Source organism: Pseudonaja textilis, chromosome 1 (assembly GCF_049901715.1).
Source record: "Pseudonaja textilis isolate UNSWEBS1 chromosome 1, rPseTex1.2, whole genome shotgun sequence".
NCBI lineage: Eukaryota > Metazoa > Chordata > Lepidosauria > Squamata > Elapidae > Pseudonaja > Pseudonaja textilis.
In genome coordinates, this window is record NC_141990.1 from 126,709,839 (window position 1) to 126,724,313 (window position 14,475).

Below are 14,475 nucleotides of genomic sequence, written 5' to 3' on the forward strand. Positions count from 1 at the left end.
GACAATTGGCGTTTCCCATTTGGCGAAGTCTGTCGGCTCAATGACCCCTTGCTTTAATAATTTATTGAGTTCTGCGTCCAGTTTAGGCCGAATGGCGAATGGGACTCTACGCGGTTTCAGCCTGACTGGAACCGCTTGGGGATCAACTGCAAATGAGATGGGGGTACCCTTATAACACCCCAACTCATTGCTGAATATGTCTGAGTAGTCAGTAAATAAGGAGTCAGTGTCAGAAGCTGAGACAGCATGGACTCCTGTTAACCCTAGGCCAAGGTGGGGGGACCAATCAAGCCCCAGAAGACTGGGGAGGTTGCCGTTAACTACCACTAGAGGCAGGTGGCCTTTAAAAGCTTTAAAATTAACAAGGAACTTGCCTTTGCCGAGCACTGGAATGTCTTTTCCCTGATAATCCCTCAAGGAGATCTGGCACTTCTGGAGCTGGTTTCTGGATAGTCTGGGCTGGATTTTCTTGAGGGTGCTCCAAGAGATGATTGAGAGCGCTGACCCCGTGTCAACCTCCATACGACAAGGTTTACCTTCTAATAAAATGGAAAGTGTTATTTTACTAATAGAGTGACAGGTGTGGTTAGCATGGTAGCAAGTGTGACAATTTAGTACTTGCCTTTGAGGCCCAGAATGGGAAAAGGAAGGAACCTTTTGTGCTGAGTTGTGCGCAGCCTGGCAGACTCTGGCGATGTGGCCTTTTTTGTGGCAATGGTTACAGATGGCACCCTTGAATTTGCATGTAGCTCTCGAGTGAGGTCCGCCACAGGATAGGCACAGGATGATGTGTTTGGGTGCACTGTTGGTTTCTTGCCTGACTCCTGCCTGTGGTTGTTTGGCGTGGGTGAGGCGGTGGATGTCTGTTTGGTCACTAGGGTCGTCTTCGTTGACTACCTCTTCTGAATGAACTGTGGCGCAGCTTTGTTTGGGAATGGGACCTTGAATTTCAGTGGCTGACTGGGTTGCCAGCTCTGCTGCCAAGGCTTCCTCGACGGCCTGGGATAGATTGAGGTCCTTCTTGGCGAGTAGTCGCCTTTGGAGGTGAAGGTCCTTGATCCCGCAGACAAGCTGGTCGAGGAGCATGTCATCAAGATAGTTCCCGAACCCGCAGTGGAGGGCTGCAGTCCTCAAGGCGGCCATATATTGGTTGATGGTTTCTTTTTCCGCTTGCTTCCTCATCCGGAAGGTGAAACGCCTCGCGATTTGTGATGGTCTGGGGGAGTAATGATTGGTGAGAATCTCTAGCAATTCTGCCCAGGGAACATTCTTTAACTCACGTGGAGCGACGAGTGCTGTGGCTGTATCAAAAACGATGGCTCCGCAATAACTGAGGAAGAATGACCTTTTTCTGTGCTCCCCAGCATCAGCCAGACCGATAGCGTCGATATAGTGGTTAAAACGATTCTTGTATGACTCCCATTTTTCTTCTTCCGGCGTGAACGGTGGGAAGGCTGGGTTGGAGTTCATGATGAGGACTCCTGCGCGTTATGCTGTTGAGAAATCTCTCTGGGATAACAAATGGCACTCGTGTTCTCGTCAGGCTAGTGACTACAGCTCTGGAGTGGCTCCACAGAACCTCTCTGCTCTCTCTCTGGGCTGCAATTGTGGCTAAGCTGCAACGGCTGTTGGCAGCGTTTTGATTTTCGCGCTCCTGGAGAGCGTAGGCAGTGTCGGCTTACCGCCTCTGATAGCGCTTGAATTTCACGCCTGTGTAAGTGTCAGTGACTCGGAATAACAGCACCGCGCTGTATTCCGGCTTGAAATTCAAACGACAGCCGTTTGAATTTCGCGCTCTTTTGTATTGAGCGGCTGCGGCTCGCAGCACTTCACTTTCCTCTGTAGCTTGCTAACAAGCGGCTACAGACGCTTATTACTTTCGCTTTTGCTGACCGAGCTCTCCGGCGGCGCGGCTGCGGCTCAGCGGTTTTAGTGATTTCAGCTGTTGCGAATTGCCTCTGGTAGCCATCCCATCCTCATCGCCAGTGTTGTAGTTGAGCAATGAGAGGCTAGACCAGGGCATGGATGCAACAAGACTTTATTGTAGCAATAAAGGACTGAACGTGTTAGCTCTGCCTGGAGCAGGCTCCCAGCGATCAGCAACTGGCCGGACCCTGCAGCTGGCTTTTATAGCCGGCTGTCGAGGGCGGCCAGCCAATGAGGGGCAGCAAACGCCCCCGCAGCATGAACGGACCTGGGTGGGGACTTTGGCAAGTTCCAGGGACATAACAAAAATAATAATTGGAGTCTCTATTTTTCTCCCCAACCTGCCCCCTCTGTGTATGCAGGGGGTGTTTGCTAAGAGAATATCATCAGTGAATCTGGATTACTTTAGATCACGGTGTCAAACTCGACCGCATCACAGGCTGGATCATGACATATTGCAACATTTTTTTTGCCTTTGTGGAGCCCCAGGTGGGCGTGGCCTGCATGTGACGTATCCGACCCGTGGGCCGCCAGTTTGACAAGCCTGCTTTAGATCAACCTCAGTAACTTTAGGATTTGATGACTTCAACTCCACACAGCCAGCATAGGGAATTCTGGGAGTTGAAGTCCACGCATCTAAAAGTTGCTAAGGTTGAGAAACACTAGATGAGAGATTCATCCAGTTTGCTTCTTTGATTGATTGATTTAAAAAAAAAAAAATGCTACCTTTTTTTATTATATAAATAATTCAAGGTGGTGAGCATCCCTAATACTCCTTCCTCTTCCTATCTTCCGCACTACCACAATACCACGAGATGTGTTGGGCTGTGAAGAAGTGATTGACTCAAAGGCACCCAGATAGCTTTCATGCTTAAGATGGGACTAGAACGCTCAGACTTCTGGTTTTTAGGCCAGCATCTTCACCACTACACCAGACTGGGTCCATTATTCTTTACTCAAGTGCGCTCACCTGCTACTTGCATGGAACCATCCCTCTTTGCCTCCCTCCCCCACTTTGCCAACACCACTACTGGTCCACAAAGCCAAAAAGGTCTCATCTGCATCATCTATATTATTATCTACATCTATCTATCGTTTATCTATCATTTATCTATCATCTATCTATCACCTATTTATCACATCTATCTATCTATCTATCTATCTATCTATCTATCTATCTATCTGTCTGTCTATCTATCTATCTATCTATCTATCTATCTATCTATTATCTATTATCTATCTACCTATCCATCCACCCATCCATCCATCTATATCTATATCTATCTACATACCTACCTATCTATATCTATCTATCTGATTTATTCACCATTAATCTAGCCTCAAAGCAATTCTATTAGAGGACAATAGATGTATGTACGAAGAATGTATGTTCCAGGCAGGTTCCCTGCAACTCCTAAATTTGTCTCCTTTTCACAAATAAGATAAAGGAGTGTGTACCATCATCAATATTGGAATAAGAATAAACTACAAATTTGGTCATTTCCTGTAGGTGAAACGTAAGGGAACCCATCTTATTTTTTGCTTCAGGCATTAAAATGTATTGGGCTAGCTATGCCATACACAAACATATGAAAGTATCCATTCAGAGATTACACTCCATGGAAGAATAAAATTTCACTTCTGAAAGAGATAGGTGGTTAAGAACTGTGAGAAATAAATAAATAAATAAATAAATAAATAAATAAATAAATAATTCGCATCCTTGTCTAATTTTCTGATACAAAACCAATGAATCATCCCACTAAAATAATGTGAAATTTCTGGCTCAGTCTACAAAGGCAGAGAGAGAAGGGGAGTTGACTTCCTGAAAAAGAGCCAATCGAAAAGCAAAGGTGTCTGTTCCTAACCATGATCATGCCAATAGGGTGAAGATGAGTTGTGATGTCATGCCATAAGCTCAGTACTTTTGCATCTAAGTTGATAATGTGTAGGGTTTGCACCACAACATACATCAGTGGTTTCTGCCTATGTCACCCAAAGACACCTATGGTTGCAAGTATAACAGCAATAGCACTTAGACTTATATACCACTTCATTGTGCTTTACATCCCTCTCTAAGCAGTTTATGGAGTCAACAATCTGGGTCCTCATTTTATCCACCTCAGAAGGATAGAAGGCTGAATCAACCTTGAGCCAATCAGGATCAAACTGTTGGCAGTTGGCAGAATTAGCCTAAATACTGCATCACCCTAGGCTGCTACCAAGTACCAGTTCCTAGGTTCTAACTTCTTGTTGGCCATACTATAAAAAGAGGAAAAGAATGTGGCTAAGTAAAATGGAGTGACTCTGAGTATCCATCATTCACTTGTTTTATTGTGAGTCCATGATCTGCCTTCTGCCAGCTGTGAAACGGCAGCAGACCATAATTAAACAGCCAAAGGGAGGAAACGCCACTAAGTCAAGAGTCATTTGGTGCCGAGAGAAAACAACAAGGTGACTTTTGGAGATTTTTATTAGTGCAAAGCAGGGGGGGAACAAACAACTGTGAAACTTATGGTTTAAATGAGTCCGTGGTGATTGTAAAGTATGACTAAAGATTTGCTTGCACTACAAAACAGCAATGCCACAAAGGATAACTTAGAAGGTCACGTGTTCAGTTCCTCTGATTTATTTCCAGCTGCTGTCCTGGATTTGTTGACATCGCTGCAGCGTTTTGAGTTCAGCAGGGTTTTACAAAAAGCCACGAGAGTTCACAGCTCAGATTAAAAAGTGGGGTTCCTGATCTATAGCTAAGCAGTTCCCGGTTTCCGCTTTGCATGACAGAGCATTGCAATTCATGGATAGAAAGAACCATGATCGAAATACATAGACGCTCGTGACAGCTGCCGTAATTATTCCTGGCAAGCCGTGAGACACTCCTATTCAGAGTGATGTCATTGCCAATTGTGATGGCATTATAAGTTGGCATTATAAGAAAAAGAGACCAAGATCAGAAAAACTTCAGAAAAACAACACATAACTGTCTCCTAAACATCGCCAGTTTTCTTTTGCAGAACTACTACACAAACAAAACTACAGCTTCTCTCAAGCCTTTTGTTCATCAAGCACACTCGTTTTCCAACATATTTCTTGTTGGTTATGATTATTCAGCTGGTTTCGCAGGTATCTCTCTTACTCTATCACTTGAGTGAGGTTTAACGTCAGGTATCTCTTCCCCGTGCTTATACACGCTGATGGTGACATCGACTATCTCACCCCCGTACTTGTTCTTGACACTGATGCTGTATTTTCCAGAATCTTCTGATGACACCCCCTTAATTACCAAACTGGCATGCTTCCCTTGTTCCAGTTTAGCTATGTAATGATCGCTCAGTTCAAGTTCCCTGTCATTCTTAAACCACATCACTTCAGGATCAGGACTACCAAACACCGTGCAAGTCAGATTCAGGGTCTAAAAGAAAAAGAACAAGAAAAATTATGCAGAGGTTTTAGACAATGGGAAGTATTACTGGGAGGTTTAGGGAAGGGGAAGAATTTTAGATTGTATATAACAGTGGCCCTCAATCTTTGGGGCATCAGGGACCGGTTTTGTACAGAGGTTTTTCCATGGTTTCGTGTGCTGCCTGCATTCCGTGGATGGGGCTTCACTTTTTTGTGTGGTCTGGTTGCTGATATGCCACGGCCCAGTGCCATGGACCAGGGGTTGGGGATTTCTGGTATATAAGAGAATCCAAGAGAGGATGAGAAAAATTTCTTCTATTTATTTAATTTCAGGCCCAAGCCGTTGTAAATTAGCCTCACTCTGCCCTGGCACTGATTGAAGACATATTTTTGTGTGTGCTTTTTGTTTCCGTGTTGCAGTTCATTAAAACATTTGGGCATTTATTCACAATTTCTTCTTGTCTTAGGTGTAATACCAAAAGGGTCAAGCATATTCTTCAAAGATAAATTCGCATTAGATATAACTGCCAGTTAGCATCTATTATAGACATGTATAGGATGTATCTTCTATGGATTGGTTGATAATGTGCTATTGAGTCGATGTAAATTCTCAGTAACCACATAGATGGATTTTCTCCAAGACAGTCTGTCCCCAACCTATTTCTCTGAGTCTTCCAATGGGATACCCATTGGTACCATAACTGAGTTCATTCATCTTGGTTATCATCATCTTCTCTTTCAAGAAGTGGATTTTCACGGTTTGTCTGAAGTATGATGATTTGAGCCAGGTCATTTGTGCCTCGAGAGAGCTCTGGTTGATTTGTTTGCTGATTCATCTATCATCTCAATCTATCAATCTATCGATCATCATTTATTTTGTGCTATCCATGGTATTATCAGGTGCTTTCTCCAATACCAAATTTAAAAGTATCCATATGCTTTCTATCCTGCTTCTTCAAAATCCAATGGGTTCATACTACTCAAATGTTCTCAAAGGAGGCCCTTTTTGCTGTATACACCAAAAGCTCCTATTCAAAAATAACTAAGCTGACCAAGGGGTTTTATCCATACCTTGTCTTCCATTATGGTCACAACATCCGGCAAACCACCAACCACTTTCCCACGATCTGTGAACATACAAATATAAAGTTACTATGCTCTGTCTAAGTGCTCCGGCTACTTCAGAGAAAAGACGCAACAATAGCAATCCAAGATAAAATAGCACTGGGTCCTTCTCAAGCAGGAGCCCAGCTACCCTAACTCCATGCTTTATGTAAAGCCATGGCCACTACAGAAGACTGTTTTGTGGCTCTAGGGGAGATGGGCAGTTAAGAAATATGAAAAAGAAAGAAAGAAAGAAAGAAAGAAAGAAAGAAAGAAAGAAAGAAAGAAAGAAAGAAAGAAAGAAAGAAAGAAAGAAAGAAAGAAAGACTGCAGCATCCAGAAGAACCCCAGCTGCCTTTGCTACACTCCAAACTTCACTCCAAATTAGGAGTCTGTCCTACTCTAAACAGTGCTTTAAACCAGGGGTCTCCAACCTTGGAAACTTGACGACTTATGGACTTCAACTCCCAGAATTCCTCAGCCAGCTTTGCTTTAACCCTAAGGGTTATTTAACCCAGCTTTAAACCCTAAGCAGCCCTCAAAAGAATTGGCTGAGGTTCAGTGGTAGGATTCTAATTTTTTTTACTACCGGTTCATTGGGCGTGGCTTGGTGGGCATAGCAGGGGAAGGATACTGTAAAATATCCAGTCAGAGGTGGTATTTCTGGTTCTCTGAACTACTCAAAATTTCCGCTACTGGTTCTCCAGAACTGGTCAGACCCTACTAAATACCACCTCTGTTGTGGTTACCTTTGTCACCCATCTCTGAAAGGGGAGTCTCAGTGCGAAAATGAAGCAAGCCTTCCTGATCATTTCTTTTTAACCATAGTAGAGTGCCTAGTTTACATCTATCTGTTTAGCAGGCTTTCTGTATAGATAATAGTGGGGGTGGGTGGGAAATCACTGATTCATTCAGTAGTAGCAAAGAGTTGCTATAGGAAATCTGAAATGACTGTATATACTCATGACTAGAAATGGAATGACCATAAGGTTATCGGAATGCTTCATCAAAATGGCAACAGGCTGCATTAGAAAATGTCCAGAACTCAGTGATGAAATAAAACTCACAGCTGAAAGCTTCATGTTAGGTGACAATACTAAATACATTATAGTCACAGACAGAGATCTGGAGTTAGATAGGAGCCCTGAGATGGCCATGTTTGCTGGCAATCTGAAATTGTTTAAGGTAATTGTATTATTTTTTTTAAAAAAAGAAACAAAGGCATCCTGGAAAGTTATGATGTATAACTGGGTGAAAACATAAACCCAGATGTGGCAGCTGTGAAAGGGTAAATTCTAAAATAGAATTGTAATCAAGCTTTTATATAAGTCTATGACACAACTCAATTTGGAATATTGCACTCAATTCTGAGCCTGTAGAAAGTGTACAAAGAAGGGAAGCAAACATTATCTGGATTCAAGGAGCTGGGGCCACTGTCACAAGGAAAGTTTCAGCTTGTAGAAAAAAAAAGGATGAATAAGTAGAACCTGATATAGCCATATAAAATGACACCTTTGAGGAAGCTGAATGAGAGAAGATTCAAAAGATATGAAGTCTTTCATCATAGGTAAACTAGAAAATTTGCTAACTCAGGATGCAGTGATGGCTATAACTTTGGTGGCTTTATGCTTCTTAGAAGGTAGGATTGCCACTGGTTACTGATTAATTTGGTTCTTGATTATCTATTATTATCAGAGGCATGTATACCTCTCAATATCGATTGCTATTTGGGCAGCAGAGTTTAGTACCCTTGTCTCTTTCAGGGGAGCTTCTTATAAGCAGCAGTCTCATGGATGTCCCATGGAGCATCAAATGGACATTTCATCAAAATACCATAGCAAAACATACAGCATCAGGACACAAGTACAAACAGGATGGGATTTGCATGTTGATATTACAGCGCACACTTTGCTTTTTCCCAAACTCTAATGTCCCTAACTAATCACCCATTGTAGAAGTAGAATGTCGATGTAGATCTAAGGCCATGAGATCTTCTTAAATTCTTAATTGTGATTGGGGCTGAGGTGCCAGGTCTGTTAACAACTTATGAAGATAATCACCTTATATTTCTTATATTTCTAGACTTCTCATAACTTCAATATCTCACACACTGTTTTGTGTTTCTCATTAAAGGTAAAAGTAAAGACTCCTCTGTCCAGTCATGTCCAACTCTAAGGGGTTGGTGCTCATCTCTGTTTCTTGGCCAAGTACGCCAATGTTGTTCAAAGATGCTTCCGTAGTCATGCGGCCAGCATGACTCTACATCAAGGCACACAGAATGCCCTTCCCACCGAAGTGGGACCTATAATCTACTCACATTTGCACCTATAATCTATTCACATTTCAAATTGATAGGTTTGCAGGAGCTGGGGCAAGTAACGGGACCTTGCCCCGTCACATGGTGCTTGGGATTCAAACCTGGGATGTCAGTTTTCCAGCGGATTAGCTCAGGATCTTTAACTGCCGAGCCACCATGCTCCATGTTTCTAATAAGCATTATAGCAATAGCACTTAGACTTAGATACCACTTTGCAGTGCTTTACAGCCTTCTCTAAGCAGTTTACGGAGTCAGCAAATTGGCCCCAACAACCTGGGTCCTCATTTTACCCACCTCGGAAGGATGGGGGGCTGAGTCAACCCTGAGCCTGGTGAGATTCGAACTGCCAAATTGCAGGCAGCCAACAGGCAACAGAATTAGCCTGCAATACTGCATTCTAACCACTGTGCCACCACCACTCTTTTTATAGAAATTTGCCCGCACCACTGTTGGTTCTTAAACACAAATTAAAATAGGTATAGAGTTTGAGGATTAACACTGATGCTTATTTTCACCTGTTAACTCACTTCCTAAAATTTTTCAAGTATTTAGATTTCCACCTGCTGGGTTACTAATCATCCCCCAACTTTTTTGCACTTCCATGAACAAAACAAAACCAGATGTTTATTGTTCCCTGGAAAATATCATATGTGCTTTACATTGAGTTATGTAGGTCTCTCCAAAGGCATACCTAAAATATTCCCTTTCAAACAGGAGTGAATTTTATCCCAACTAGGTGTATTCATTTGGTTCCCCAAACATACCTAGCTTGTGTAGATAAACTTGACAGAACCCCCTGAAGTGTCACAAGTGGTTTGTCAGGGAAGTAACAGATATATTTATCCCCACTTAAGAATAATACCATGCCAGCAAATGGAGAAAGGAACAGAGAGGACAGTCACAGTGTGCAACTGACAAATTATGGTGAATTGTTTTCCAGACTGATTGCCTAAAGTGCTTTAGGAGCAAAGGCATTGAAGTGAAATATCATAGTGAAATATCATAGCAGTATTCTTTCTAATTCTCAGCGCTCATTGCTTTTATCTCAGTATTCCCTGCTTTGCTGCAGAATTGGAGGGGGGGGCTTTAAATATCCATTTGGAAAGTAGGGTGATCTGCCATTCTAATTTTCTTTGGTGTCAAAAAAAAGGCTTAATATCATCCTATCATAATCCTTGACGTATCCTTTTGAAAACTTCCATAATTTTTCAGATGTATTGCCTTAGGGCAGCTCTCTTCTTTGGAACATTTTTCAAATAAACTGCCCAACCAGTAATACCCCTATGGAAAGGCAGACAAGGAAGTGAAAAACATGCCTTCCCACAAACATAATCTATCCAGACCAATGTAAAGGTTGCCATCCAAGAAACTAATGCATCTATCTTTCTAAAAGAGAGGTCCCCGATCCTAGGGCCGTGGCCCGGTACTGGGCCATGGCCCATCCAGTACTGAGCTATGCAAACAGCAGGTGAGCACAAGTGCAAGCAGCTCCACTTGTGCAAATGGAGTTCCACTTATGCAAGTGGAGCAGTACATGCTCATGTGCGTGCCTGCCACTCACACAAAACCATCCCTTCTCCTATCCTGCACCCACCAGTTTACAAAGCCAGAAAAATGGAAGACCGCTGTTCTAAAATATTATGAGCTTCTGAGCAAGGGCAACCTTGATTCTGTATGCATTTGCGCACACACACAAATCCTTACCATGATCATTCTTATTTCAAAAGAGGGGATAATAATAGCAACAGCACTTAGACTTGTATACCACTTCACAATGCTTTTACAGCCCTCTCTAAGCGGTGTACAGAGTCAGCATATTGCCCCCAACAATCTGGATCCTCATTTTGCCAACCTTGGAAGAATGGAAGGCTGAGTCAACCTTGAGCCAGTGAGAATCGAACTGCTGGCAGCCGGCAGAATTAGCCTGTAATACTACACTCTAACCATTGCGCCACTATTAGGGGATTCCCTAATGGAAAGAATTCTGCTGTGTACAAATACATCAACCTAACCATATGAAAATGGTCAAGGTTGATCCTTGCAGTAGGTCAACTTTGTAAACAAATTTCCAGTTCATTAAGAAACAAAAATGTCATCTGAAATTGCATTTTTTTAAACAAAAAGATGACGAACGTAAGAGCACTTCTGCACTTACTATTTGACAGTCCTCATGCCTCCTAAGTCATTTCTATTTCTATTCTCACAGTTTTTGTTCCATTCCGTCAATATGATGTTGTGGGGTGGGGGAGATCTGGTTATTTGTTGATGTTCAATTACCAAACAAATGAATTCTTTATTATAGCCAATGGCTAGCAGTTAAAATAGCTTTCTGCAGTAACCATCCATAGCATAATACAATAATAAGAGAGAGAGAGTAACGTTTAAGCAACAGGAGACTGTATGAGACAAGTAGACCTATTGAAAGAAATTGCCTATCAGTTTTGCTGGCATCCTCTCATTATCTTCTGCTGACAGGGCACCAGCAAAACTGATAGTTTTGAAAGTTGCAGTCTTACACTCTTTATCACTTCTATGTTTGTCTACACCTGCTTTACTATATATACATTATTGCTTGGATGTTCTAGTTCTAGACTATTGGATGGCCCTCATTCATTCATCTATCTATCCATCCATCCAATAATATCAAATTATTAACTAGATAAAAGAGGGGAAATCAATTTCTGAATCAAGATTTGTATTCATGTTTCTTGACCGAATGGAAAAAGGGACAGTCCCGGTTAGTTTAATGTGGGTCAAATTGTTTGCCAATTCACTGAACCAAAGAAGCAAATCTGGTTATTTATATACACCTCGTATTTCTACCACAATCATTGAGCATATTTGATGAGAATTGTTCTTTGTATATGACTTCACCTTTTTCATCAATTTTACAGCCAAAACTATCCTTTTCATTTTTACTAGAATGCTATATCCTGTTCTTCCGTATTCATACTGAATATTCTTTTGTTTGTTTGTTTACTTTCAAATACTTACTTTTCTCAGCAAAAGCAGCTGCCCTAAAGTTGAAAAAAATGGGGAAAAATTAACATCCCAGTACAATGATATTGATGGCCAAAATAAACCAATTGCAAAGTTTATGTTCAAAGCAAAAAAAAAAAATCTTACTTGAGCCGCTGGAATTCTTCATAGGCCTCATCGAAAGCTGCAGTGAAACATTTCAGCATGTTAGGAACTTGACTTTATGAGTTGGCACAAATGCGAGCATATGTACTTGCCTTGCTTTCCCGCCACCCACAGCCTACAGTGAAGTATAGAAACATCAAACAAAATCTAAAAGGAGGGATCAAAGTCAGTCTTGATGACACGTGGAGTGAATAAAGATAATGCATATTCCTGGAACATCTCGAGCACAGAATTGGTGCTTATGAATAAACCAAAGAGAAACAGGGCAATTTCCAAAATACTTGTTTGACAGGGATAAAATGTTGAATGGGTGGTAAGGATTCCTACCTTGCCCAGATAGATCAAGGGTCCGTTTGTGGGTTTCCTTGCCATCAGACAGCTCAAAAGTATATTTCCCTTTATCTTTTTCGGTAGGCTCACATATCTGTATCCATGCGACTTCATCACTACCACCAATTCTCATCTTTTCACTTGAAGAAACCTTAGCTTCCCTGGGTAAACCAAGAGACTGCATTCAAGCAAATATGCATCATTTTGATATACTTGCACATTACAAAACAGGAGAGGGATTGTCCGACCTGCCACAAGACATTGGCGGCCCGCAGGAAGAAACATTGCAAAAGCTCATGTGACAGCAACGTAACACAAGCTTGCTCTAAACAGAAACGATCCTTGGCTCCATTTGTTGAAAAAGATATAGTTCATTAGAGATCAAGTGTATTGCAGTATTGCAAAACCAGACCTGAAAATCATGCACCCAAGTCCCTAAGTTCTACTAAAGGTGGATTTTCAAGAGGCAATTGGACTTTCTGGTTGGTTGGTTTTTTGAAGACGTTTCACTTCTCATCCAAGAAGCTTCTTCAGGTCTGGGTCAATCCCTGTAAAAATGCTGAAGGAGCTTCTTGGATGAGAAGCAAAGTGTCTTCAAAGAAAAACCAGAAAGTCCAGTTGCCCCTTGAAAAAGCACCTTTGGGACAACTGTGATCTGGATCACTGAGAATCTCCATAGATATTCCCTAAGTTCTACTTTTTCCTCCCTAAACTGTCTTCATTGTCCCATCAGTGTAATCAATCAGGTTCAGGCAAGATGTTTTCCTAAAGGTCAGTCCAAATGTAGTTTCTTATGTGGCCCCCCCTCCTTCTTCCAGCTGGGTGACCTTGAGGCAGCGTCTCAAGGAGATATAACACTTACTTTCGTTTCCGGAAGCATTCCCTCCTTCATTCCCCCTCCCCACAGTTCAGGGCAGTCTGTCATCACATAACAGCAAAACATGAGGAAGCACAAGATGGCAGCTGACCGGGATGTTCCTGATTGTCTTAAAGCTAGTTTCAAGCAGCCAGAAAGCCTCAAGCAAAAGTTTAAAGGCCACATGACTCCTAAAAAAAATGTCTGTGGGAAGCTGGCTTTCAAAAAAGTGCCAATAAATGCCACCAGATATGTTCAAATCCTTTGGTGTATCTTAAACAAGCAAACACATTATAGTTAAAGCTGCAAACGTACCCTTATTGAAAGATTGTACTGAAGTTGGAGTTCAAGAAAAGTTTTCTACACTTTCATTATTGGAGATATGTGAGCTATTTGAATACCAAGAAATCTAATAATAATAATAAAAACTGAATTTTCTTCAGAGTGCAGCCTCAATACAATCTTGCAAAAGGTTGGGGATTTGCAGACTTCAATCAGAAGAACTATCTTTGACCAAAAAGCCATTGAAGCATTATATCCTCTGTACCTATAAAAAGAAGAAAATTCTGAGATATTTTTTTTTAAATGAGCAAGATTCTTTTTCAGAAAATAACATCTCCACTTGGCCTTTCCTTTAAATTCTTTCCTCTTTCATTTCTAATTTATTTCACACTTATTTTTGTTCTATCTGTAGTTCAATGTAATAATCTACATGAAGCTTAAAAGCATTTCGTTTTGTTTTGCTTTGGCTTTTTTAAGGAAAAGCATCTCTCTCCTAGGGAGATTTCTATTACTTCTGCTGTTTATCATTTATAGTGGTTTCAGGATGTATCTTGCATTTTCAGAAAAAGAGAGAAAAGACAAGGAAGAGTATCCGAATATTCTAAGAGGAAATAGAGGAGACTAAAAAGATGTTCAACAGGAGGAAAGCAAGCAAAAGCATGCCGCTGTATGACTGGTTAATCCAAGTTTCGTGAGTCGCAAGCAGGAAAGAAAGAAAGAAAATGAGACATTCAGCTCTGGGTTGAAGCATCGTCCCCAATATCTGCAGATAGGGCTGGAGAAAAAAACCCCTTTGAAGTTTGGTAGAACTACAAACACCTGTAGCCAGGTAATTCTGAACTTTATAGAACTGAGGCTGCATTCAGAAGCAAGGTGCTTGCTGTGAGATACTTAGCTGAAGAATCAGAAGCCCTTTCTGCAAGCATATGGAGCAACCATGAAAAATTCAAAGGAAACCTGAAATTTTCGTCTGACATTTTCAAGTTTAAAAAAGGCTCTGGGAATCGTAACACATTTTACTTAACTTCATGCTTTTGCTAACTGATAACTTTAGGTGGGATGACCTTTATATTGCTTTGCATATTTAATGCTTAGGACACAATAGCTTCCTGGT

General features: G+C 41.5%; 1 protein-coding gene across 2 annotated transcripts in view; it reads right to left on the reverse strand.

Annotated features, from left to right (window-relative positions):
- Positions 1–4,381: 4,381 nt before the first annotated feature.
- Positions 4,382–14,475, reverse strand: part of MYOM2 (myomesin 2) — an 82,808-nt gene continuing 72,714 nt past the window's right edge. For both annotated transcript variants that reach the window (XM_087916417.1, XM_087916422.1), the window contains exons 33-37: positions 12,221–12,384; positions 11,876–11,912; positions 11,744–11,766; positions 6,400–6,455; positions 4,382–5,338 (exon numbers count right to left, since the gene is read on the reverse strand). In XM_087916417.1, coding sequence (XP_087772543.1) covers positions 5,030–5,338; positions 6,400–6,455; positions 11,744–11,766; positions 11,876–11,912; positions 12,221–12,384 — 589 coding nt within the window. In that variant the 3' untranslated portion in view covers positions 4,382–5,029. The remainder of the gene's footprint in view (positions 5,339–6,399; positions 6,456–11,743; positions 11,767–11,875; positions 11,913–12,220; positions 12,385–14,475) is intronic.